The 25,456-nt window shown below is 37.2% G+C and overlaps 1 protein-coding gene across 13 annotated transcripts in view; it reads right to left on the reverse strand.

Annotated features, from left to right (window-relative positions):
* Positions 1-25,456, reverse strand: part of NSD1 (nuclear receptor binding SET domain protein 1) — a 167,208-nt gene that overhangs the window by 82,078 nt on the left and 59,674 nt on the right. For all 13 annotated transcript variants that reach the window (XM_023617136.2, XM_023617132.2, XM_023617135.2 and 10 more), the window contains one exon: positions 6,966-7,101. In XM_023617136.2, the coding sequence (XP_023472904.1) occupies positions 6,966-7,101 (136 nt within the window). The remainder of the gene's footprint in view (positions 1-6,965; positions 7,102-25,456) is intronic.

A 25,456-nucleotide genomic window follows, 5' to 3' on the forward strand; every position in this document is an offset into this window, starting at 1 on the left:
AAAAAACCAGTTTCTAAAAGGAACAAATACAAAGGAAAAAGGTACAGGGGAAAAAACAATAAAAATTTGCAAAAGTTGAAAGTCAGATGGTGAGAAGACTTAAACCAAAGAGAGGTGAATGGGCCAGCCTTGAGAAAAACTAGCAAGCAATCTGATTTACCCCCAGATTACTTTGCAAAGGGCACCTCAGAAGCACAGAAAGGTCTAAAAACAAGACTGGCTCAAAGTCTGTTCCAAGATGAAGTTATAATATTTCCAGGTCAAGATGAAGAACTGAATAAACACTTCTAAATTCACTCTCCCTTCTAATCTCCACTAAAGTTACAGTAAAGAGATTGTCAAAAGATAAGCCCATTGGGGCAGGGAGAACAAGAAAGGACAGCTGAGTGTAATTACATAGCTATGAAGGTATGCTACACAGTGTTGGAAGCTGGAAAGCACATGGATAAGTATTATGGTAACTAACTTAATAGATCCAAGAGTACCAAATCCTAGGCCATCAGTGAGCAAAGCCAAGAACCAACTGTATCTACACAGCATACGCTCAAAAGGCCCAGGAATTGGCAACAACTTGTACCTCTGGAGTTTGGGAGGACAAAATACAGAGGATTAGTTGAAAGCTGTCAGGCAGCCTTGGATACCTACATTTCCTCCTCCACTCCAACCACTGGATCATTGCCTCTTTCCTTCCCTCAAGAGAAGACTAGAGGTTTTTCCACCAGATGGGGTGAAACAGAGGGTCTCTAGACTGAGCAACACCAGGTACAGTCTAGGAGTGTAACTATACCAAAAATAGAGAGAGGGAGTGAAGTGAATGCTAAAACCACCCAGTTGTCATCCCACTGAGCTCCCAGAACACAAGAAGCCAGATTCTTATTCTCTAGGAAGGAGACTAAGGAGTCTTCTCTGGGGAGTCTCACCAAGCCAGGAAAAAAATGGAAAAGCTACTGATAAGGAATTGGGAGTGGGAGGTGAGTCATCCTACAAGAAAATTAAAGGTTGAGGAGCTCCACACCTTCAGAAGTGCCCATGTGCTCTTTAGTCTTCACTCTTGAACACAGATCTGAGAAAAGTCTCAAACATAAAACACAGAGAAGAAAGGCACAAACAGTGAAGAAAAAAAGGAACTTGAAACAAAGAGACTGTACAGAGGAGAAAATTTCACAAAAGCTACTATTAATATCCTCAGAAATAAAAAGGATATTGCACTCATGAAATAAGATATAGGAAACAAAAAGGAATCCTTGAAAATTAAAAACAGGAGCAGAAATGTAAAACAAAAAAGGATCTGAAGACATAGGTTGAGGGAACTCCCTATAAAGTAGAGCAGAACAACAAAAATGCAACAAAAAAGATGAAAAAATTATGAAGTCCAGTGTAGGAAAGTCAACATCTGAATAAGAGCTATAGGAAGAGAGAATAAACAAAGAGAAGGAAATAATCAAAGAAATAATTCAAGAAAATGCCCCAGAACTAAAAAAACTAACAAGATGTTCTAGTGCTCACAGTAAATGGCAACTATTTATGCACTGGTAAAGCTAAAAACTTGGGACCCATACTGAGATACAGAAACCTGGGAGCTAGAAACCTCAGGACTTCAATCTCCATTATCTATCCATTACCAAATCACATAAATTTTGTCTTGTAAGTTGAGACAAGAGAGCCAAGTACCCACTACAAGGAATGAAAACAGACTCACAGTAAGGTAAACACGAATGACAAACATTAATGTACAACTGAAATTACACAAGATTGTAACCTATCATTAACTCAATAATACAAAAAAAAAAACCACAACAGACTCACAGTAAGGTATAGCCTTGTGAACTACAGGAACAAAGAGAAGAATCTACAAGCTTTCAGAGAGAGAGGGACAAAAGTCACATACAAAATCTCAGAAATCAAAATCATCTCAGATTTAATAGCAACGGTGGAAGCTAGAAGACAATGGAGAAATGCCTTCCAAATTATGAGCAAAAATTATTTTCAGCCTAGTATTTCATACTAGCCAAATTATTAAAACAAGTGTAGGAAAAGAATAAAAATATGTTCAGATAATGCAAGGTCTCAAAAAATTTATGTCTCATACCCCCTTTCTCAGGAAACTATTAAAGAACTTGTTATACATTCAAAATGAGTGAGTAAACCAAAAACAAGGAAGACATGGAATTCAACACAAGGGAGAGTTGAAGGGAATTCTCAAGATGACAGCTGTTCACCACACAAAAAAGGTAACTAGTGTAGACTGAAGGAATATATAAGGTTCTAAATGAGATTTCCTCAAGATGATGAAAATGACAAATTATCGATGTATCAGATCGTGGGGAGAAAATAAAAACTAGGAGGAGATTTTTACTATGAATTAGTAATAAATACACAGAATACTAAGAACCCTCTCCCTCACCAAAACACACACACACAAAGATAACTGCAGGAAAAACAAGAGGTTGTGAGGACAAAGTAAGCACAGGACACTGCCTGGCTAAGCTGAAAAGTTAACAATGTACACAGTGAATTCCGAACCAAAATTACAATATAATAGGGAAGACGGGAGGATGCCAGAGATAGGCTAAGAGGTGGGGCCCAATGCAAGGATGAAAACTGACTAATCTACAACTTCTATAGTTGTCCAGAAGGACAGAATTCTGAGATAGTCCAGAAGGACAGAATTCTGAGATACAGAAGTAAATATCAAATGATCCAGCTAAAAGAGTTGAAGGTACTTAAAGGGAGGGGTGTAGCCACAGCAGACTGTTTTCCTAATGGTGCTTGTAGAATTAACCATTTGACTTTTTAAATTATATGCAGTACATATGATAAAGTAAATAATGACTAAAAATGATTTCATAAAAATGTGAGTTTTGTAACATCATTTGAAATACTTGGCTTTGCTAAGAAAACAATAAACATGAATGATCACAAAAATATGAACACTGCACTACAATTTTTTATTTTTACACTGACATCAACTAATAATTGGTACAAAGTAACACCTGCTGAATCTCTGTAAAGTGTATGTGGTGTTTACTGTACTACTCTTCAATTTGTCTACAGGTTTGAAACTTTCAAAATAAGAAGTTGGAGGGGGAAGTTATACTGCTACAAAAGAGTCAGACATCAATAGTGGTCACAGTTTCAGTGAGGTGGGAAACAAGATTAGTTTGATAGCAGTCCATCCAAAATTTCCTACTACTAGGCAGTGCCATTGCAAGACTGGTGGTGATTCCACCAGGTATGTGCTATGAAAAAGATGAACAGAAAAGGGAGCACACTCAAAGAAAAATGGAGAGTTAACTACTAAAAGCATTTAATTAAGCTTTCCAGAACTAGGCTGACTACAGCTTGCCATAAACTATAGAGAAAAGACAAAAATGAAAAATACAAAGAGAGAATAGAAAAAGTAAGTAATATGACATAACTAGCTGTAAGGTTAAATAAATCCATTTTAACATATTTTATCATTTCTCCAATAGGAAGCTATATAAATTTAGCCTTTCTGGGAAGCTCTCTTCAATTTTAAGAGTTTTAACCTTTTTTAGCCGGAAAAAAACATGTTATCTTCCTGCCAGTAATGGCACTTGCTCTCTGGTATAACCCCATTCTTGACTCAGAGAAACAGGCTAGATAGGAATCCTCAAGTATACCACATATCAAACCTCCAAACACAGCACCCTCACCCACCCCTAATAACACTGGAAGAATGCTGCTCCTCCTCCCATCAAGGCAAATTCCTTAACTGTGATATGAATCCTATCCATCTCTTCCCTTCTCAGAAATCCTATGTTATGATCCCATCTTTGATCCCTTCTTACTCCTGTCTTCAGCATCTCCCTATCTCCAGAACTCTTCTCATCAGCACTAACTACATGATCATCTCCATTTTGAAAACTCCTCTGGACCTCATACATCTCTCTAGCTGTAGCATCCCCACTTGTCTGCCTTTGACTCCATTTCCTCAAACCAGTCTGATCCAACTTCAGCCACAATCATACCACCATAAAAGATTACCAATGACCTCCAGCTCCTTACACTTAATGAATATTTTATTTGCTCTCTAGACAACGTTCAACCAAATCAGTGACACTTTCTTTCTTAAAACACTCTAGTCACCAATACCACATTTTCCTGGTTTTCCTCTTCCATCTCTTATCTGATTCTTACCCATCTCTTTCGCAAACTCAGTCTCCTCCATATAGACCTCAAATGTTGGCTTCCTCAAAGTCACCCTTTTTCTCACTCTATTATTTTTGTCCAAAGGCCATCTCATGCATGCCCTGCCCATGGCTTCAATTAATATCAACAAGCAGATGTCAACTCAGAGTTATAGATGTTCTAGTGCTCACAGTAAATGGCAACACTATTTATGCACTGGTAAAGCTAAAAACTTGGGACCCATACTGAGATATAGAAACCTGGGAGCTAGAAACCTCAGGACTTCAATCTCCATTATCTATCCATTACCAAATCACATAAATTTTGTTTTGTAAGTCGTTCTTTATTGTCTATTCACCACTTTCATCTCACCATAATAATCACTGCAATCACTCTTTAATATCTCCTCTTACTTACTTGTGCCTCCCTGCAATCCATTTTCACATTGCAGTCATACTGAACTTTTAAAAACACTGATCAGATCACATCATCCTCTACTCATAGCCCTTTAATGGTATCCCTTGGTTCTGAGGATAAAATACAAGATTTTACATGAAGTCTACAAGACACTGAGTGATCTGACTCCTACCTCCTTCCCAGCCTCATATTATGCCACCTTCCATCAATCTATGGGCTGCAGACCTCTCAGAGCCAGAGTATATCCTATTTTCTGTGCCTGGAACTAGCTTCCTTTTTTTCCCCCAAGTTAATTCCTACTCATCCTCTCAAGTCTTAGACCAAAGATAACTTTAGTAGTACAAGTGGCCCTGAATACCCCCACACCAAAAGTCCAGGTTAGGGACTGGTGCTGTATCACTGACTGTACACCAATATTTTTCCTTGGACACGCTTCTCAATTCAGTAATTATCTATTTGTCTGATTATTTGCTGGTGGGTTGTCTCTTTAACTGTACTCTAATTATACACAAAGGCAAGCAGGACTGATGTTTTGCCCATTACTATATCCCAATACCTAGCACAATATCCATGCAACGTACTGAATATTTGCCAAATAAATGTCATGGATCCAATGAGTATGCATAAAAAACAGTACAATGAGCAAAAAACTAGCCAGAAGGATAGAGGGGGAGGACTAAAAGAATTTCCTACCAGCAGAATTTAAATGTCCAAAAAGGCTACAAAGGGTAAGATATCTATTTTTTTTATTTTGTGAGGAAGATTGGCCCTGAGCTAACATCTGTTGCCAACCTTCCTCTTTTTGCTTGAGGAAGACTGCCACTGAGCTAACTAACATCTGTGCCAGTCTTCCTCTGCTTTATCTGGGACACAACCATAGAGTGGCTTGGCAAGTGGTGCTAGGTCTGTATCCAGGATCCGAACCTGCGAAGTGGAGCATATGAACTTAACCACTATACTATCCGGCCAGACCTAAGATATCATTTTTTTAAAACAGTGAGCTATAGGGGCTGGCCCTGTGGCTGAGTGGTTAAGTGTGCGCGCTCTGCTTCGGCAGCCCAGGGTTTCACCAGTTCGAATCCTGGGCACGGACATGGCACTGCTCATCAGGCCATGCTGAGGCAGCATCCCACATGCCACAACTAGAAAGACCCACAACTAAAAAATACACAACTATCTACCAGAGGGCTTTGAGAGAAAAAAGCAAAAACATAAAAACTCTTTAAAAAAAAGCAAACAAACAGTGAGCTATAAAGGTCTTTGGGTACCTCAATATTCAATATTCAAAATAAAAAATCAAATCCAGCAATCCCACTTTTGGTAAATGAACCTATAGAAAAACAGACAAGTACATGTGAAACACACACAGTTACTGTTTACAGCATTGTGCACACATAAACACATGTATGCATGTATATACACATGTAGATATGTATGTACAGTCTTCACAAGATTAGAAACCACCTAAATGTCCATCAACAGGGGAATGGTTATACAAAGTAGAGCATATTCAAAAAGTGGAAAACTATGCAACCGTCAAAAAAAAAAAAGAAAAGAAAAAACGAGGAAGTTTTTTCAACGCACTAACATGGGGAAATCTCCAAGAAGTGAAAAAAAGCAAGCTGTAGAACATATATACAATATGCTACTTTTGTGTTAAAAAGGAGGAAGGAAATGAGAATATATAGTTGGATTTACATATAGAAATTCTAGAAAGAAACATTAAAAACAATTGGTTACTCTTTAAAAGGAAGGGTAAGGAATGGGGCAGGTCTGAGCAAAGGAGAGAACAAGCTCATTTTTTTGAGTCTTGTGAATATATGACCTATTCAAAAACTAAAATACATATATCAAAACTATAATAAAATCACAAAACATCTTAACAGAAAAAAGGTAGTTCTAGATCAACTTTCAACACTCACCTTACAGCATTTTAAAGGTAAGATACCCAAGATTCAAACAGAACAACCCAATAAGAAACAAACTGCAATGATTAAAGGGAATACTCTAAATCAAGATTTTAAAATTCAAAATAATGTACAAGCATTCTTTATAGTTGCTTCAACTTTAAAACTAACAGAAACGATACAAACCTGAAGATTGAAGTAGAAAAACATAAATAAAACAAGTGATTCTGGACAATGTAAACTTTAGGTAATAAGCCTAACATTTTCCCGGCATCTATAGATAGAATAATTGAGAATTTTTAAATCACTGAGTAAAATAAAACAAAACTCAAAAAAACCCACAAAGGCAAGACACATTAACAATTCGTTCATGAAATGCTCAAAGGTAAAAATGGATTATTAACAAAAATTGGATTATACTAAAGGCAAGTGCAAGTTTATAATTCCATACTGTATTTTATCACATATATAATCAACTTCAAGCATTACCTTTCATTTTTGAATGTGTGTTAATCAATGGATCAGAACAAATCCTGCAGGGCCACCATGGGCGTCTCTTGAATTTTGCCCAGATGAGATCTCCAACTTCGTACTTCAGCGGCGTAGACTTTTTCTTGGGTTGACACTTTAGACAGACAAAACATTGGGCATCAATAAGAATCAAAACCTTTTTAAACAGTATATCATCTTCCTACTAGCCCTCTGAGAAAGCAATGCCTAAAGAATTCTGGATTGAAAACACTCCAACAACAATTACAAAAGTAAGTACAACTAAATTACTTTGTCTTAACTGTTCATAACATAGCCCTTTATACAACATTAGCACTCAACTTATAGTTGTTTTATATAAATAGTCTATCTACATTCTCGGGGGGGGAAATTAGCTATTTTGATTTATAAAAAGCTGAAAACTGAAATAATAGATAAACAGAATCATCCCAAGGAAAAGCTGTCTTTGCCCTAGTCCCTGCATCACAACATGGGGCCAGCAGGGGGACTGAGGTGCAATGGGTTATAAAAAGAATTTTGAACAATGTCAAGAGACTGTGGTCCCAATACAAAGTTATGCGTCAATTGTATCTCAATGAAACTCAGGGGGAGGGGACTGTGGTCCCTTCTGCATGCGATATTCTACATCCTTCTCAAACACATTCCTGTGAATTAAATAAGAATAACGGCTCTAATGAAATAATCCTGAAAGCTACAGGCTAGACTCTAGCAAAGTCAACACAACTGATCTGGAATTTTTTCCCAGAACATCTAAGAGAGGCTGCATGCAGAACAGTGCACTGCACAACTCCAAGAAATATTACTCATGCAGAATACACTATGAATCAAGCTCCTTGGACTTGTCCAATGCAGAGACCCTCGCTGCATCTTTTCTCCAAAAACAATATGCCTAATTGATCTGCAATCCAAATGCCTCCATTTCAGCTCTAAACTCACGTTCATGCCTTTAACAGTCCATAAACAGAAAGGCCTTGAGAAGTAGTTAGCATTCTGTTTAGTAGGACTGAGCTTTCTACCTGGTGCCAAACAAAGGAGGTACAAGTGTGCTGAGATATTTCTGGGTAGCCAAAAGACGCACCTAGAGCACCTGGACCAAGAACCTCTTCCACTCACTTCAAGGGGACATAAATACTATGATTTTCTAAGTGCCGTGTCTTGAAAGAGGTTTTGGTGAGTTCCTCCCTCAGACTCAATCTTCCTTTTTTTTTTTTTTTCCCTTTTCTCCCCAAAGCCCCCCAGTGCATAGCTATATATTCTTAGTTGTGGGTACTTCTAGTTGTGGCATGTGGGATGCCACCTCAGCATGGCCTAATGAACAGTGCCAGGTCTGTGCCCAGGATTCAAACTGGCCACCGCAGCAGAGCGTGTGAACTAAACCACTCGGTCACAGGGCCGGCCCCCTCAATCTTCCCTCCTTAATGCCTAAAACATCATCCACCTGGCACAGATTAAGTGTTCAATAAAGAGTATGCTAAATAAATTGATGGAAATTATTCAAATAAATGATGAATAATACCCTAGCTCAAAGATATCAAAACATTGGGCTTAATTCAAAGATTTATACGTTACTATTCAACTTTAAGACTCTACTTTCAGAGAGAAGTAAGTTAAATCTCATAGAAGCCCTTATTGGAAATACTGTATAGAGTTACTAGGAAATGAGACAGAAATCATATTTACAAAAAAAAAAAAAAAAGCCCCAAAGGGCCATTTTTGCCTGTTACCAGTTTTATAAGTTATCATTAAAAAAAAAACATGACTTCAAAGTGAGTTGCCTTTGTAACTTTAAAACCAAGATACCAAGACAGGATGAGAAAACAAATCTTTTATTTGCCTGTTTACTGAAAACTACAATTTGAGTAGGTTGCCATAAATTTCTGATATAATTTGATTTGTGACAACTTAGTTTATTTGGCAGTCATTGCTAAACTTGGAATTGGCTTGTTTATTCAAGTCCTAAATCACTTTAAACATAGTAACTAATATTTACTTGATGTTTGCTATGTGCCAGGCACTGTTCTTTCTTTAATTCTCTTAAGGTAGATACTATATTATAACTCCTATTTTACCATATACCTATGGTCATATAGTTATTTAGTAAGTGGCACAACCAAGATTCAACTCCAGGCAGTCCAATTCCAGAGCCCAAACTCTCAACTGCTACCTAATCATCCAATAACAATGAAACTCCATGATTATTATACGTTTTATGACAAATTCAGTCACAATCTATGATATGATGTTGGTTATGTCTTTCCCTCATATTACTACAACAAAGTGATTATATTGTATTATCAGGAAATATAGCCATAAAACATATGCCTTCAACAGACAGCCGAGAAAGAACATGAGTGATACCAGGTAAAGCCAGAATCACAGAGCCACATAAAGCAGTAATGAGTTATGTCTTCTGACTCCATCACAAATTGTGTCTTCTTAAACAAGTCAGTTAATTCAGCCTCAGTTTCCTAAGCTATAAAATCAGGAAAGAAACACCTGCTCTACCACGAACCAACAAAATGAAGATAAAAATTAATTCCACTACTACTATTTTAACCCATAGGAAATAATTCAAATAAGTAAAAGAATTGCAGAAGGATATTTCAAGTAGTTATTTATAACAACAGTAAGTTAACATCCAACAAGAGACCTATTAAACAAATTATGCTGATAACTCAACGAAATATGCAAAGTGTTGATGAAGTCATGGGATGTTGAAAATGTAATATACAGCCTCACATGCAATATACCAACCATTTAGAAACTATGCTGACACTGTACTGACAATAAAAAGAAAAAAACCTGAAACATTTATTTTCTCTTTACTATCCTGATTGATTTACCATGATGACCAAATAAAACAATACATGCATCGGGGTGGCTCCGTGGCCGAGTGGTTAAGTTCGTGCGCTCCACTGCGGCGGCCCAGAGTTCGGATCCTGGGCGCGGACATGGCACTACTCGTCAGGCCACGTTGAGGCGGCGTCCCACATCCCACAACTAGAAGGACCTGCAACTAACATATACAACTGTGTACAGGGGGAGTTTGGGAAGATAAAGGAGAAAAAAAAATGCAAACCCACTGGAAAAAATGTCTACACAAATACATATAGTTAATACTATTATTAATGGACAACATCCAAATCCAATTGACATTAATACATAAAAAGTTAGACACAGGCAAGAATTCCAGACCAAAGAGGCCTCCAACATGAAAACAGAGACAATAAGAACAAGGGGGGAAAAAAAGGAATATGATTCTTCTCTTCAGAAGAGCTTAAAAATTTCACCTTGGGGGCCAGCCCAGTGGCCAAGTGGTTAAGTTCGCCCACTCTGCTTCTGGCGGCCCAGGGTTTCCCTGGTTCAAATCCTGGGTGCGGACATGGAATGACTCATCAGGCCATGCCGAGGCAGCATCCCACATGCCACAACTGGAAGGACCCACAACTAAAAAATACACAACTATGTGCCGGGGGGCTTTGGTGAGAAAAAGGAAAAGTAAAATCTTTAAGAAAAAAAGAAAGAAAGAAAATTTCACCTTGGAAAGACAGACTCACAAATAACTCCTTGTTAAACACATAATTCAACTGCACACAAACTCACTGAACATCTACATACGAAGCTCAACAGGAGATAAAAAGATGCAGATGAATTCCTGATACCAAGACACTTGGAGAGTATCAGGGACGTGTGAGAAGAAACATCGTCTGAGCTTGGACTGGCAGGATATTCATATTTCAGAACGGCTTTTCCTAATATCTTTATATGGTCTTTTTAGATACACTACTGGGTTGACCTGTGCTCGCCCAAAAGATATACCCCTCAATACCTGTAAATGTGACCTTACTTGTAAATAGTGTCTTTGCAGATGATCGAGATGAGGTCAATTAGGGTGGTCCCTAATCCAATATAACTGTGTCTTTATAAAAAGGAAAAATTTGGACACTGATACACATAAAAGGAAGAAGATGTGAAGACATAGGGAGAATGCCATCTACAAAGCAAGGAATGCCTGAGGCTACCAGACACTAGGAGAGGCATAGAATATGTCTCAAAAGGAACCAACCCCAGCCAACAAATTAATATTGGACTTCTACCCTCCAGAACTGTGAGACAATTAAATTTGCGTTGTTTAAGCCATCTAGTTAGTGTCACTTTGTTACAGCAGCACCAGAAAACTGATAGACATACAATATCTTGCTTAATCATCATGTTATGAAATAGCATTATCTCCACTTTACAGATAAAGAAGTTGAGAATCAAAAAGATTAAATGACAATGGAAAGACTGAGATTTAAACTCACATCTGATTAATTCTAAAGGTCATGGATTTTTTTGCATCACAACACATTGTTTTCCTCTAATTTTATCTATGAGTAAATAAATATGGCCAGAATTTGTTTTCAGAGTATTTAAATCAAATCTAAAAACTAGGTTCAAAATGTCCATTTCCTTTTTTTTCCACGGACAGTAACATGTCATTTCACACTAAACTCTTCTGTAAAAGCTTGTTATTGACATTTTTTAAAGGATTTACACATCTCTGCAATCACAATCAAGAAGTGGCTCTTGAGCCAAAAGCTACGTTTAAAAGACATTTTAGGTGAGATCTTTAAGTGCTTTCACTAATGAAATTTCCATCAAGAGGTCCAAAACAGAACCATACTGCATTTACAAGATAAAACAAGCTCAGGTGGTCCAGGTATGTTCCCAGCTGTGTGGGATAAAGCTTAAATTGCATTCTATTTTAACATTAACTGAATGTTACCACAGAGTGGATAATCCTTAGATACCCATGTCCTCCCAGGCATATCCAAACTTACCGTTGAGCAAACTATTCAAGATCAGTTAAATCAGAGTACGACTCTATCTTTTTATTTTCTTTTTTTATTTTACTGTGGTAAGAACACTTAACTGAGATCTATCCTTTTATATTTTAAGTACACAATAAATACATTATTGTCTATTGGTACAACAAACAATATTTTCTACAATAACTTTTAAGAATGTAGTGACACAGAACTTGAGGTAAAGACTTAGGGGTGTGGGGAAAAGCACTAGTACTTTAGATGACAATTAAACCGAACTTATTGTAATTCTAGGACTCAGTTCTCATTCTAGTCACAAAGAATTCCCATAAATTTAAACTCAAATAAGAAGACAATGGCAATATACAACACAAAACGCATCCCTGTAGATTCCTGACTTACGTGATATCTAAAGGTTACTTTCCACAGTTGAAACTGCTCCTTTTTGCGAATAAGTTCATCAACTCAAGCAAAGTATATATAAATACACAATCTTCTGGCTTAGAAACAAGTAAAAATCATATTCTCAACATCTGTTGACAACCTGCTATTGCTTCTATTAATTCTATAAAGAAAAATAACTTTCAATAATTTGATTTAAAATACCAAGTTTTAAACGTTATACTAGAGAATTATATTGTACAGAGCTATTTGAATTTTACTTTGGAATTGCAACTTCTCCTACCTAGTCAAAAGTGGTTCCCTTATTCTTATGATAAAAATAGGTAGTTCCACTATTTTACAAATAGGACACCTAAAGTGAGAGATTATATAAAACTCACATGGGTTTTCCTTTAATATAAGCATATTTTGAGTGAATAAAATAAAAATACAGATAATTTTACATTTGTACAAGTTGTGTGGTTTACAAAGCACTTTCCAATATGACTTGATTATAATTGGATAATACCAAAGCTTCTCTTCAGTTCTACACAGCACCAGGCCCACAGCAGGACCTCAGAGACTATAATCATCTTAACAGAATGAAGATACTCTTCCCACACTACCTCTGTGAGTAACACTTAGACAGTACTTGGCAAAGAGTAGGTGTTCAATGATTATTGTCTAGCTGATTCCTCAAACTGACTAACAGGCTATGCTTTATTACCAAAAGAACACTTAAGCATGTATTTGAAGCTAATTTCAAGGAGAGTTCCTGGCAAATTTGCCCTACAAGAAATATTATACGGAGTCCTTCAGCTGAAATAAAGGACATTAGACAAAAACTCAAATCCACATGAAGAAATAAGGAGCATCATAAAAGACAGTAAAATGTATTTTTATAACACTTTTCTCATATCTGATTTAAAAAACAACTGTGTAAAGCGATAATTACAAGTGTGTCGATAGGCAGACAATATATAAAAATGTAATTTGTATGAAAATAAAATGACAAAAGAGGGGAGAAAGGACAGAGCTGCACAGGAACAAAGTTTTATTATACTATTGAAATTAACTTGGTATTATTCCAAACTAGATTGTAATAAATTAAGATGCTAGTTGTAATGTTAACCACTCAACCAGAACCACCACTAAAAAAATGACTGTGTGTGTGTCATACAAATAACAAAGGAATTAAAATGTTACACTAAAACTATCTACTTAACACAAAAGAAAGCAGTAAGAGGATTAGAAGAACAAAAATATCTTAAGACATAAGAACAAATAGCAAAATGACAGACATCAATCCTACTTTACCACTAATTACATAAAACATACATGGATTTAAAACTACAATTCAGGAGCTGGCCTGGTGGCATAGTGGTTAAGTTCATGTGTACTGCTTCAGCAGTCCCAGGTTTGCAGGTTCAGATCCCAGGCATGGACCTACACACTGCTCATCAAGCTATGCTGTGGCAGCCTCCCATAAACAAAATAGAGGAAGACTGGCACAGATGTTAGCTCAGGGACAATCTTACTCAAGCAAAAAGAGGAAGACTGGCAACAGGTGTTAGCTCAGGACCAGTCTTCCTCACCAAAACAACAACAACAAAAACTACAATTCGAAGGCAGAGACTGGCAGAACGGACAAAAAAATATTATCCAACTACATGCTTTCTACAAGAGACAATTTAGACCAAATTCAAAAAAGGAAGTGGAAGTAAAAGGACTGAAAAGAAATAACATACAAACGGTAACAAAGACAGGAGTGGCTTCTCTAACAACAGACAAAATATATTTGAAGTCAAAATGGTTACTAGAAACAAAGATGGAAATTTTATAATGACAAAAATGTCAATCTAACGTGAAAGTATAAAACTATAAACATATATGCACCAAACCAGACTCCCGAATTCAAGACGCAATGATAGAAATGAATGGAGAAAAGGACAAACAATAAAAAGACTTCAAAACCCACACCCAGTAATGGAGAGAACTAGCCAGAAGATCAATAAGGTCACAGAAGTCTTTCGTTTTTTTTAAGATTGGCACCCAAGCTAACAACCAGTGCCAATCTTTTTTTTTGCTTTTTCTCCCTAAATCCCCCCAGTACTTAGTTGTATATTTTAGTTGTGGGTCCTTCTGGTTGTGCTATGTGGGACACCGCCTCAGCATGGCCTGATGAGTGGTGCCATGTCCGTGCCCAGGATCTGAACCAGTGAAACCCTGGGCCGCTGAAGTGGAGCGTACGAACTTAACCACTAGGCCACAGGGCCAGCCCCCAGGACAGAGAAGTCTTGAACAGCACTATAACCAACTAGACATAACAGACACCTGAAGAACATTCTACTGAACACAGAATACACAGTCTTCTCAAGTGTACATGAACACTCTCAAGGATAGACCACGTTAGCCCATAAAAAGTCTAAATAAAATTTAAACTAAAATCATACAGAGTATATTCTCCAACCACAATGGCATCAAATTAGAAATCAAAAAGACTAAGGAATTTGGGAAATTATACAACACACTACTAAATAACCAATAAGTCAAAGAGGAACTCACAAGGAAAATTAGAGAACACTTTGAGTGAAAACAGACACAAAACATACCAAAACTTAGGAGATTCAGCAAAAGCAGTTCCTAGAGGGACATTTGTAGCTGTAGACATCTCTCAATGTATATTCTGTGCATGTGTGTGAAGAAGACTGGACCTGAGCTATCTTTCTCTTTTTGCTTGAGGAAGATTGTCCCTGAGCTAACATCTGCACCAGTCTTCCTCCACTTTGCACATGGGACACCATCACAGCATGGCTTGATGAGTGGTGTGTAGGTCTGAACCTGGGACCTGAACCCATCAACCCCAGGCTGCTAAAGCAGAGCACATGAACTTAACCACTGCACTACCAGGTCAGCCCCTAGACATCTACATTTTTAAAAATTACCTCTCAAATACTCTAACATTTCACCATAATAAACTAGAAAAAGAACAGGAGATTACACCCAAAGTAAGCAGAAGGAAGTAAATAATAAAGGTTAGAGGGGAAATTAAGATCAGAGAAAAAAAAATTGACAAAACAAATTGGTTCTTTGACAAGATCAACAAAACTGATAAACTGTTAGCTACGTGGACTAAGAAAAAAAGAAGACTCAGATTACTAAAATTAAAAATGAAAGTGGGGACATTACTACTGATTGTAAAGAAATAAAAAGGATTACAAGAGAATACTATGAACAATTGTACACCAACAAACTGGATAACCTAAATGAAACTAAGTCCCAGAAACACAAAACCTACCAAGACTAAATGACAGAGTAATAGGATATCTGAATAAACCTATAACTAGCAAAGAGATTGAATTAAGTAATGAGTAATAAACAATCTTCCAACAAAGAAAAACCCTGGACCTAATGGGTTCAATGGTAAATAGTCCAAAACACTTAAAGAACACCAATCCTTCTCAAACTTTTCCAAAAAACTGAAGAGGAAGGAACACTCCCTAACTCATTTTTGGAGGTCAGCATTACTCTGATACCAAAGCCAGACAAAGACATTACAAGAAAATAACACTATAGACCAGTATCATTTATGAACACTGGGGTAAGAATTCTCAACAAAATACTAGCAAAGCAAACTGAACGGTAAAAAAACATAATACAAACATCAAATCATTGTTTTCTACACCTAAAACAAATACAATGCCATATGTCAATTATACCTCAACTTAAAAATTAACAAAAAAACCCATAATTCATGACCAATTGGGATTTATTCCTGGAAGGTAAGGGTTATTCAACATATGAAAACTGACAAATCTAACATACCACCTAACAGATTGAAGGAAAAAAAATCACATGATCATCACAATTGATGCAGAAAAAGCATTTAACGAAATTCAATACTCATTCATGATAAAAAAACATTCAACAAAGTAGGAATAGAAGAAAACTACCCCAACATAATAAAAGCCCTATGAAAAGCCCACAGAGAACATCATGCTTAATGGTGAAAGACTAAAAGCTTTCCCTCTAAGATCAGGACCACAGACGCCCACTTTCTTCACTTCTATTTGACGTAGTACTGGATGTTCTAGCCAGAGAAAGTAGACAAGAAAAGTAAGAGGCAACCAAATTGGAAAGGAAAAAGTAAAATTATCTCTATTCTCAGATCTTACACATAGAAAACCCTAAAGACTGCACAAAAAACTTCTTAGAATAAATGAATTTAGCAAAGTATAAAGATACAAAGTCAACAGACAAAAATCAGTTGAGTTTCTATAAATTACCACAAACAATCCAAAAAGAAAGTGAAGAAAACAATCTGTTTACAATAGAATAAAATACTTAAGAATTAACTTACCCAAGGAGATAAAAGGCATGCACAATGAAAACCACACTGCTGAAGAAAGTAAAACATAGGGGCCAGCCCGGTGGCGTAGCAGTTAAGCTTGCACATTCTGCTTCGGCGGCCAAGGGATCACCAGGTCGGATCCCGGGTACGGACCTATACACAGCTTGTCAAGCCACACTGTGGCAGGTGCCCCACATATAAAGTAGGGGAAGATGGGCATGGATATTAGCTCAGGGCCAGTCTTCCTCAGCAAAAAGAGAAGGATTAGCGGCAGATGTTAGCTCAGGGCTAATCTTCCTCAAAAAACAAAAAACAAAAAAAAAAAAACAAAAAAAAAAGAAAGAAAGAAAATAAAACATGAATACATGGAAACACCTACCACGTTTATGGATTGGAAGACTTAATATTGTTAAGATGTCATGACTACCCAAAAATTCAATGCAATCCCTAACATAATCACAATGACTTTTTTTTTTTTTGCAGAAATGGAAAACTCATGCTAAAATTCACATGGAATCCAAGGGACCCCGAAAAGACAAAGCAACACTGAAAAAGAAAAAAAAAAAAGCTAGAGGACTCACACTTCCTAATTTCAAAACTTACTACAGGTGCCAGTCTAGTGGCATAGTAGTTAAGTTTGTGTGCTCCACTTTGGCAGCCCAGGGTTCACAGGTTCTGATCCCAGGCACAGATCTACACACCGCTCATGAAGCCATGCTATGGCGGCATCATACATACAAAATAGAGGAAGACTGCCACAGATTTTAGCTCAGGGACAATCTTGCTCAAGCAAAAAGAGGAAGATTGGCAACAGATGTTAGCTAAAGGCCAATTTTCCTCAACAAGAAACAACAAAACGAAACAAAAAAACAACTTACTACAAAGCTACAGTAGTCAAAACAGTGTGCTACTAACATAAAGACAGAAATATCAACCAAAGGAATGGAATAGGGAGCCCAGAAATAGACCTTTGCATATATACTCAAGTAATTGTTGACAAGGGTATCAACACCATTCAGTAGCGAAAACACAGTCTTTCCAACAAATGGAAATGGGAAAACTGGCTATCTACCTGCAAAAGAACGAAGCTGAACCCTTACCTAACACCAATACAAAAATTAACTCAGAATGGATGAAAGACTTAAAACAATACAACTCTTAGAGGAAAATGTAAGACAAAAGCTTCAGGACACTGGATTTGGCAATGATTTCTTGGATATGACACCAAAGACAGAGGCAACAAATAAAACAATAGACAAACTGGACTTCATGAAAATTTTTAAATGTTGTGTATCAACAGAGTAAAAAGGCAACCCATCAAATAGCAGAAAATATTTACAAGTCATATATTTGATAAGAGATTAATATCCAGAATATATACAGAGCTCCTAAAACACAGTGACACAACTCAATTCAAAAATGGGCAAAGGACTTGAACAGACATTTCTCCAAAGAAGAAGATACTTAAAATGGCCAATAAGCACATGAAAAGATGCTCAACATCACTTATCATTAGGGAAATACCAATCAAACCTACAATGAGAAACCACCTCACACCCATTAGGATGGCAACTATAAAAAGAAAAAAAAAAGAAAGAAAGAAAAGAAGAAAAACCCAGAAAATAACAAGTGTCAGTGAGAATATGGAGAACCTGGAACCCCTGTGCACTGCTAGTGGGAATATAAAAATGGTACAGCCACTATGAAAAACAGTATGGTGGTGGCAAACAATTAAAACTAGAATTACGAACATGACCCAGAAATTCCACTTCTGGGTATATATCCAAAGGAACTGAAAGCAGGATATTACAGAGATATTTGTACATCCATGACCATAGCAGCATTATTTACCATAGCTAAAACATGGTGGCAACTCAAGCATCCATCAACAGATGAGTGGACAAGCAAAATATGATATATACATGCAATAGAATACTACTCAGCCTTAAAAGTAAGGCAATTCTGACATGCTACGATATGGATGAACCTTGAAGACATCACACTAAGAGAAATAAGCCAGTCAAAAAGACAAATACTGTATGACTTCTCTTATGTGAGGTACTTAGAATAGTCAAGATCACAGAGACAGAAGATATTATCAGGGCTGGCGGTAGGGGAGAATGGGGAGGTTTTTTTTGGTTTTTTGGGTTTTTTTGAGGAAGATTAGCCCTGAGCTAACATCTGCCACCAATCTGCCTCTTTTTGCTGAGGAAGATCGGCCCTAAGCTAACATCTGTGCCCATCTTCTTCTACTTTATATATGTGGGACGCCTGCCACAGCATGGCTTGATAAGCAGTGGGTAGGTCTGTGCCCGGGGTTGGAACCAGCGAACCCCAGGGTGCCGAAGCGGAGTGCACGAACTTAACCTCTGTGCCACTGGGCCGGCCACAGTATTCATTATTTAATGAGTTTCAGTTTTACAAGATGAAAACAGTTCGGGAGATGAATGGTGGTGATGGTAGTATAACATTATGAATATATTTAATACCAGTGAACTGTCCACTTAAAAATGGTTACAATGGGGGCCAGCCCATGAGGGAGTGGTTAAGTTCGTGCGCTCTGCTTCCAGGGCCCCAGGGTTTCGTCGGTTTGAATCTTGGGCATGGACATGGCACAGCTCATCAAGCCATGCTGAGGCAGCATCCCACATGCCACAAATAGAAGGACCTACAACAACAACAAAAATATACAACTATGTACCGGGGGCCTTTGGGGAGAAAAAGGAAAAAAATAAAATCTTTTTTAAAAAAAAAAAAAAGGTTACAATGGTAAATTTTATGTGATATGTATTTTTTACCGCAATAAAAAAAATTGGGGAGAGGGTCGGCCTGGTGGCACTGGGATTAAGTTCACACATTCCACTTTGGCAGCCCAGGGTTCGCTGGTTTGGATCCCGGGTACGGACATGCACCACTTGGCAAGCCATGCTGCAGTACGCATCCCACATAAAGAGTAGAGGAAGATGGGCACAGATGTTAGCTCAGGGCCAATCTTCCTCAGCAAAAAGAGGGGGATTGGCAGCAGATGTTAGCTCAGGGCTAATCTTCCTTAAAAAAAAAACAAATGGGGGGAAAAAATACAGAAGAAATAGAAGATCTGAATATACATTCTTCAAGTGAAGAGAATGAATTAGTAATCAAAAAACTCCTCACAAAGAAAAGACCAGAATTGGAGAGGTTCACTGGTGAATTTTATCAAATAGTTAAAGAATTATTAACACTAATCCCATCACAAACTCTTCCACAAACAAGAACATTTCCCACTCATTCTATGAGTCCAGTATGACTCTTGATACCAAAGCCAGACAAAAATATCACACAAAAAATAAAAGACCAATATCCCTTATAAATATAAACATAAAAAACCTCAATAAAATGCCACCAAACGAAATCCAGTGACATACGAAAAGGATAATAACCAAGTCCAAGCAAGATTTAACCGTTATGCAATGTTAGTTCAACATACGAAAATCAATTAATATATTACACCATATAACAGAATGAAGGATTAAAAAATAAATCACACGATCATCTCAATAGATGCAGAAAAAGCACTTAAAAAAATTAACACTTCTGTACGATAATAACACTCTAAAAAGTAGAGATGGAAGGAAATTTCCTTAATCTGATCTAGAGCATCTATGAAAAACCCACAGCTAAGAACATACTTAATGGTGAAAGACTTAAAGGTTCTCCTTCAGATCAGGAATAAAACAAGGATGTCCACTCTTGCCACTTCTATTCAACATTATACTAGAACTTCTAGCCAAGACAGATGGATAGAAGCGAGAAAGGGAGTAAAAGTGTCTAGATTGGAAAGGAACAAGTAAAACTATCTCGATTTGAGGATGACATGATCTTCTATACAGAAAATCTAGGGAATCCACAAAAATACTATTATAGCTAATAAACTACATTCATAGCAAGGTTGCAGGATATAACACCATTATATCAAAATCAATTGTATGGGGGCCAGCCCGGTGGCACAGCAATTAAGTTCGCACGTTCCGCTTCTCGGTGGCCCGGGGTTCACCGGTTGGTAAAAGCCATGCTGTGGTAGGCATCCCACGTATAAAATAGAGGAAGATGGGCACGGATGTCAGCTCAGGGCCAGTCTTCCTCAGCAAAAAGAGGAGGATTGGCGGTAGTTAGGTAGCTCAGGGCTAACCTTCCTCCAAGGAAAAAAAAAGATCAACTGTATTTCTATACACTAGCAATAAACGATTCTGAAAATTAAGAAAAGAATTCCAATTATAATGGCATCCAAAAGAGTAAAATAACTAGGAATATATTTAACTAAGGAGGTGAAAAAACTTAATACACTGAAAACTACAAAACATCATTGAGAGGAAATAAAAAAGATCCCAATTAATGGAAATATGCCCTTTGCTCATGGATTGGAAGACTTAACATTGTTTAAATGTTAGCACACCCCAAATTGATCTAGAAGATTCAATGCAATTTCTAATGAAATCCTAGTCAACTTTTTAGAGGAAACTGATAGGCTGGTCCTAAAATTAATATAGAAATACAAGTGACCCAGAGAACAAAAACAATCTTGAAAATGAAAAACAAAACTGAAGGACCTGCAGTGCCCAATTTCAAGTATTACTACAAAGCTACAGTAATCAATACTTCATGGTACTGGCAAAAGGACAGTCATCCAGATCAATGGAACAGACCTGAGGGCACAGATATAAAGCAATACATTTTTGGACAACTGATTTTCAACAAGGGTGAGAAGACAATTCAATGAAGAAAGAACAATCTTTTCAATAAACAGAACTGGAACAACTGGATATCAAAATGCAAAAGAACAAAGTTGGATCCTTACCTCAAACCACATACAAAAGTTAACTCAAAATGGATCAAAGACCTAAATATAAGGGCTAAAACTATGAAACTCTTAGAAGAAAATGTAGGCATAAATTTTTGTGATCTTAAAGTGCGCAAAAGTTTCTTAGATATGATACCAAAAAGCACAGGAAACAAAACAAAAGAGGATAAATTGGACTCCATCAAAATTTAAAACATTTGTGCTTCAAAGGATAACATAAAACAAAAAGACAACCCACAGAATGGGAGAAAATATTCACAAATCATATATCTAATAAGGGACTTCTATTCAAAATATATAAGGCACTACTACAACTCAACAATTTAAAAAAATCTCAATTTTTTCACACCTCAAAGTATGCTCAACATTACTCATTATGGAAATAAAAATCAAAACAAGATAACACTTCACATCCAGTAAGATGGCTAGAATCAAAAAGACAGAGATTAGAACTCTCAAAAACTACTGCTGGGAATGTAAAGTGAAGCGGCCACTTTGGAACACTTTCCATTTCCTCAAAAGGGTGAATATAGGGGGGCTGGCTTCGTGGCTGAGTGGTTAAGTTCACACACTCTGCTTCAGCTGCCAGGGTTTCGCCGGTTCAGATCCTGGGCGGGGACACAGCACTGCTCATCAAGCCATGCTGAGGCGGCATCCCACATGCCACAGCTAAAAGGACCCACAACTAAAATATACAACTACGTACTGGGGGGATTTGAGGGGAAAAAAAAGAGAAGTATTTACTGAACCATTTCTATATCCAGGCACTGTTCTAGGTATTGAGAATACAATAGTAAACTAAACAGACAAGAATACCTGCCCTCATGGGGCTAAAATTCCAGTGAGGGATAACCAAACCCCACCCCATTCCCACCCCCGCAAAAAAGTAAAATTTGAAGGGGTCAGAAATGGAAGTGAGTGCTTAATGAGTATGGGGTTTCAGTTTGGGGTGATAAAAAGTCTGGATAGATATTGGTGATGTTTATACAACACTGTGAATGTACTTAATGCCACTGAATTGTGCATGTTAAAATGGTTACAATGGTAAATTCTATTGTTCATTTTTCCACACACAAAAAAAGTGAAGGAAGAGACACATATACTCATACATGTATGCAGACATATAGACATACAGAATAGAGAGAGGTAAAAGACATTAGAGGTAAGAGTACTCAATGAGGGGCTGGCCCGGTGGCGTAGTGGTGCCCAGTGGCACAGCGGTTAAGTTCGCACGTTCCGCTTTGGCGGCCCAGGGTTCGCTGGTTCGGATCCCGGGTGCTGACATGGGACCACTTGTCAAGCCATGCTGTGGCAGGCATCCCACATATAACGTCGAGAAAGATGGGCACAGATGTTAGCTCAGGGCCAGCCTTCCTCAGCAAAAAGAGGAGGATGGGCAGCAGATGTTAGCTCAGGGCTAATCTTCCTCAAAAAAAAAGAAATGGAGAAGACTACAGGAGAAACAGGTTTTGGGAAGAAACATCTGGAATGTGGTTTTGAACAAACTAAGTACAAAACTCCAATTTCACAACCTAGAGAAAATGCCAAGAAAGCCACTGTATACATGATTATGGAGATCTGCGAAGAGATCCAGGCTAGAGACATAAAATTGGGAGTCACGAGGGTCCAGATAAAAGATCACCAAGAAAGTGAGTATAGATAGAGAAAGGCATCTGAGGACTAAATCCTGAGGCATAGAAATAGGTAAGGATTCTTTTTAAGCTCTGTTGGCATCACTTGAACAAAAGACTAAATTCTATTCCTATTCCCTGTCAAGAAGGGAAAAGAAAAAGAAGAAGACTAAGAAAAAGAAACAGTTAAGTTCTTGGAAATAACTTCCCACTATGGACTAATCAATTTTAGTATCGCCTCTTGGAGAGCAACATGGCAATGCTCTTTTACGCAATACTCACATTCCTGGGATTACATCCTAAGAAAATAATCGAAAAGAAGGAAAAAGACTAAAGACTATTAACACATTTTCAATGTGTCTTTAATTCTAACAACAAAAGCGAAGATAAAAACTAATTCAAACTACAATAACCAGGCTAAGCAAATTTAGAACAAGTTGCTGGTCTACTAAGCAGTCATTAAAAATTACTATGGGAAGCCAGAAAAATATGTTATAAAGAAGAAATAATGCAAAACCTTTAAAGATGTTTTTACCACTATGAAAAAATGTAACATGCATAATAAAGGAATGTGCAAATTTTAATTGTTAGGTATAGGAACTCTGAGATTTTTTTCCATTTTAAACAATTTCTTTAATCATGTGATTGTTTTATGCAATTTAGTTAAAAAGACAGAATGAAGTAAAACTCGCCGAACAGGTTTTTAAATTTCACCCGTTGCTCCTCTAGTCATTTTAGGATATATTGTTCAAATAATACTAAAAAACCTTAGACCACTTGACAGTAGAGACTACTGTCTCCCTAGCGTGTCACATAGTAGTGGATGTTCAGATAATGTTTGCCGAGTTGATTAAATTTAGTTTATGTAATTCATGTCAGATCACTCATTCATTCAATTATATACTAAGTTTGGAAAGTGGTAAACAGTGATAATTTCTAGGAGGTGAAAATTATTCCAATTTTATTATTTTTTACAGCAGCACTTATTTTCAAGAAAAATATTTTTCTTTATATTTAGACATTTTATAAACATTCTGAGTGGACTATAACTGAACATAGAAATGGGACAAACAAGTCCTCTTGGAGCTCACAGTCTCTTTGGAAAAGAGGAATGAGCAAAGCAAAATACTATAGCTGCTAAGGTGGTGGGGTGAGGGGGGTTGGCAAGGGAAAGTCACTAGCTTTATTAGTAGTAACAAATTTTTCAAAACAAACTTCAAGAGATAATGACAGTCAAGGTAAGAATAGCTGGCTCCTTCTTGTGAATAAGGTTAGGACCTAGATACTATTTCTGTTTTCAATCTCATATTTCACCATTCCCCCCTCAAAAGCTTACACCAAACTGTTCACAGTTCTGCTTTTAAATCATGCTCTTTATCCTTCCATCTCTTCTCTGCTTGGAAGTCCTTTCTCCTAAGTCTCCTCAGGAAGCCTTCTTTCCATCACCTCCTATCCCTTGGCTGAGCCAAATACCTATCCACTATATGTATTCTATGCCTATCTTTCATCATTATAGCTATAGCTCATCATTATATTAAGTTTCCAGTTTATGTTTATTCCACCAGTCTCTAAACTCCATGAGGACAAGGTGTCATTCACTTTTGTATCTGCATTATCTGAGACAAAATACATGTTCAGTTAAAACGGAGCATGTTAACTTAACCGAAATAGGCTACAGTAAGCCATTTCCTAACTAGAAAAATTAGGTGCCTTAGTCTGTCCACTTCAACACCTGCCAAAGCTTATGGGTCCTTAATCCACAAAACCCTCATTTGCCTTTAAAAAAAGATAAATGATATACTTAAAAACATCTACATTAGAAGTCTTTACTTGAAAGATCACCAGCAATCAGTCTCTATATCCCCAAAATTCCCTCGTTTGGAAATGGGCAAATACCCATAAATTTGGGACGGAGATAATACATTGGAATTTAGTCACAGACTGTTCAATTTTTAAAATATAGTTCTCTAAGCACCCTTCGGACTAGCGATTTATCTCCCATATATCCAGATTTTGGAAAGGGGGTACTCTGGCTATTCAAAACACATATTCCAGTACAATGGAAGTGTCTCTTTCTCCAACATTTTTCCATCATGGGGGCAGTTAGTCTATTCAGACACTGGGTACACTAAGAAATTTGATTTTCTGCAAAACCTTGGAGTTACATTAGATATTGGGAAGGGTCACAGAACAACCTTCCTCTCTGAAGCCTCTCTCAGCTCTAACGGCAAACTTTCTAAGCATAAGTGAAAGTGGAAACTCACTTCTAATGTTCTATTACTATGTTAGAAACATCCCCAGCTATTTTCAATCTGAACATTCATAATCATGTGTGAATGATTTTGAAATCATTCTGGGGTCTCCAGCCCTCTGCTAAGCTGGACCAAAACAAACAAACAAAAAACCTCTCTAGTTCAGTCTCACAACAATATTTCATTCCAGTCAGAATTGAAGAGGGGTTA

Source organism: Equus caballus, chromosome 14 (genome assembly GCF_041296265.1).
Source record: "Equus caballus isolate H_3958 breed thoroughbred chromosome 14, TB-T2T, whole genome shotgun sequence".
NCBI classification, from domain to species: domain Eukaryota; kingdom Metazoa; phylum Chordata; class Mammalia; order Perissodactyla; family Equidae; genus Equus; species Equus caballus.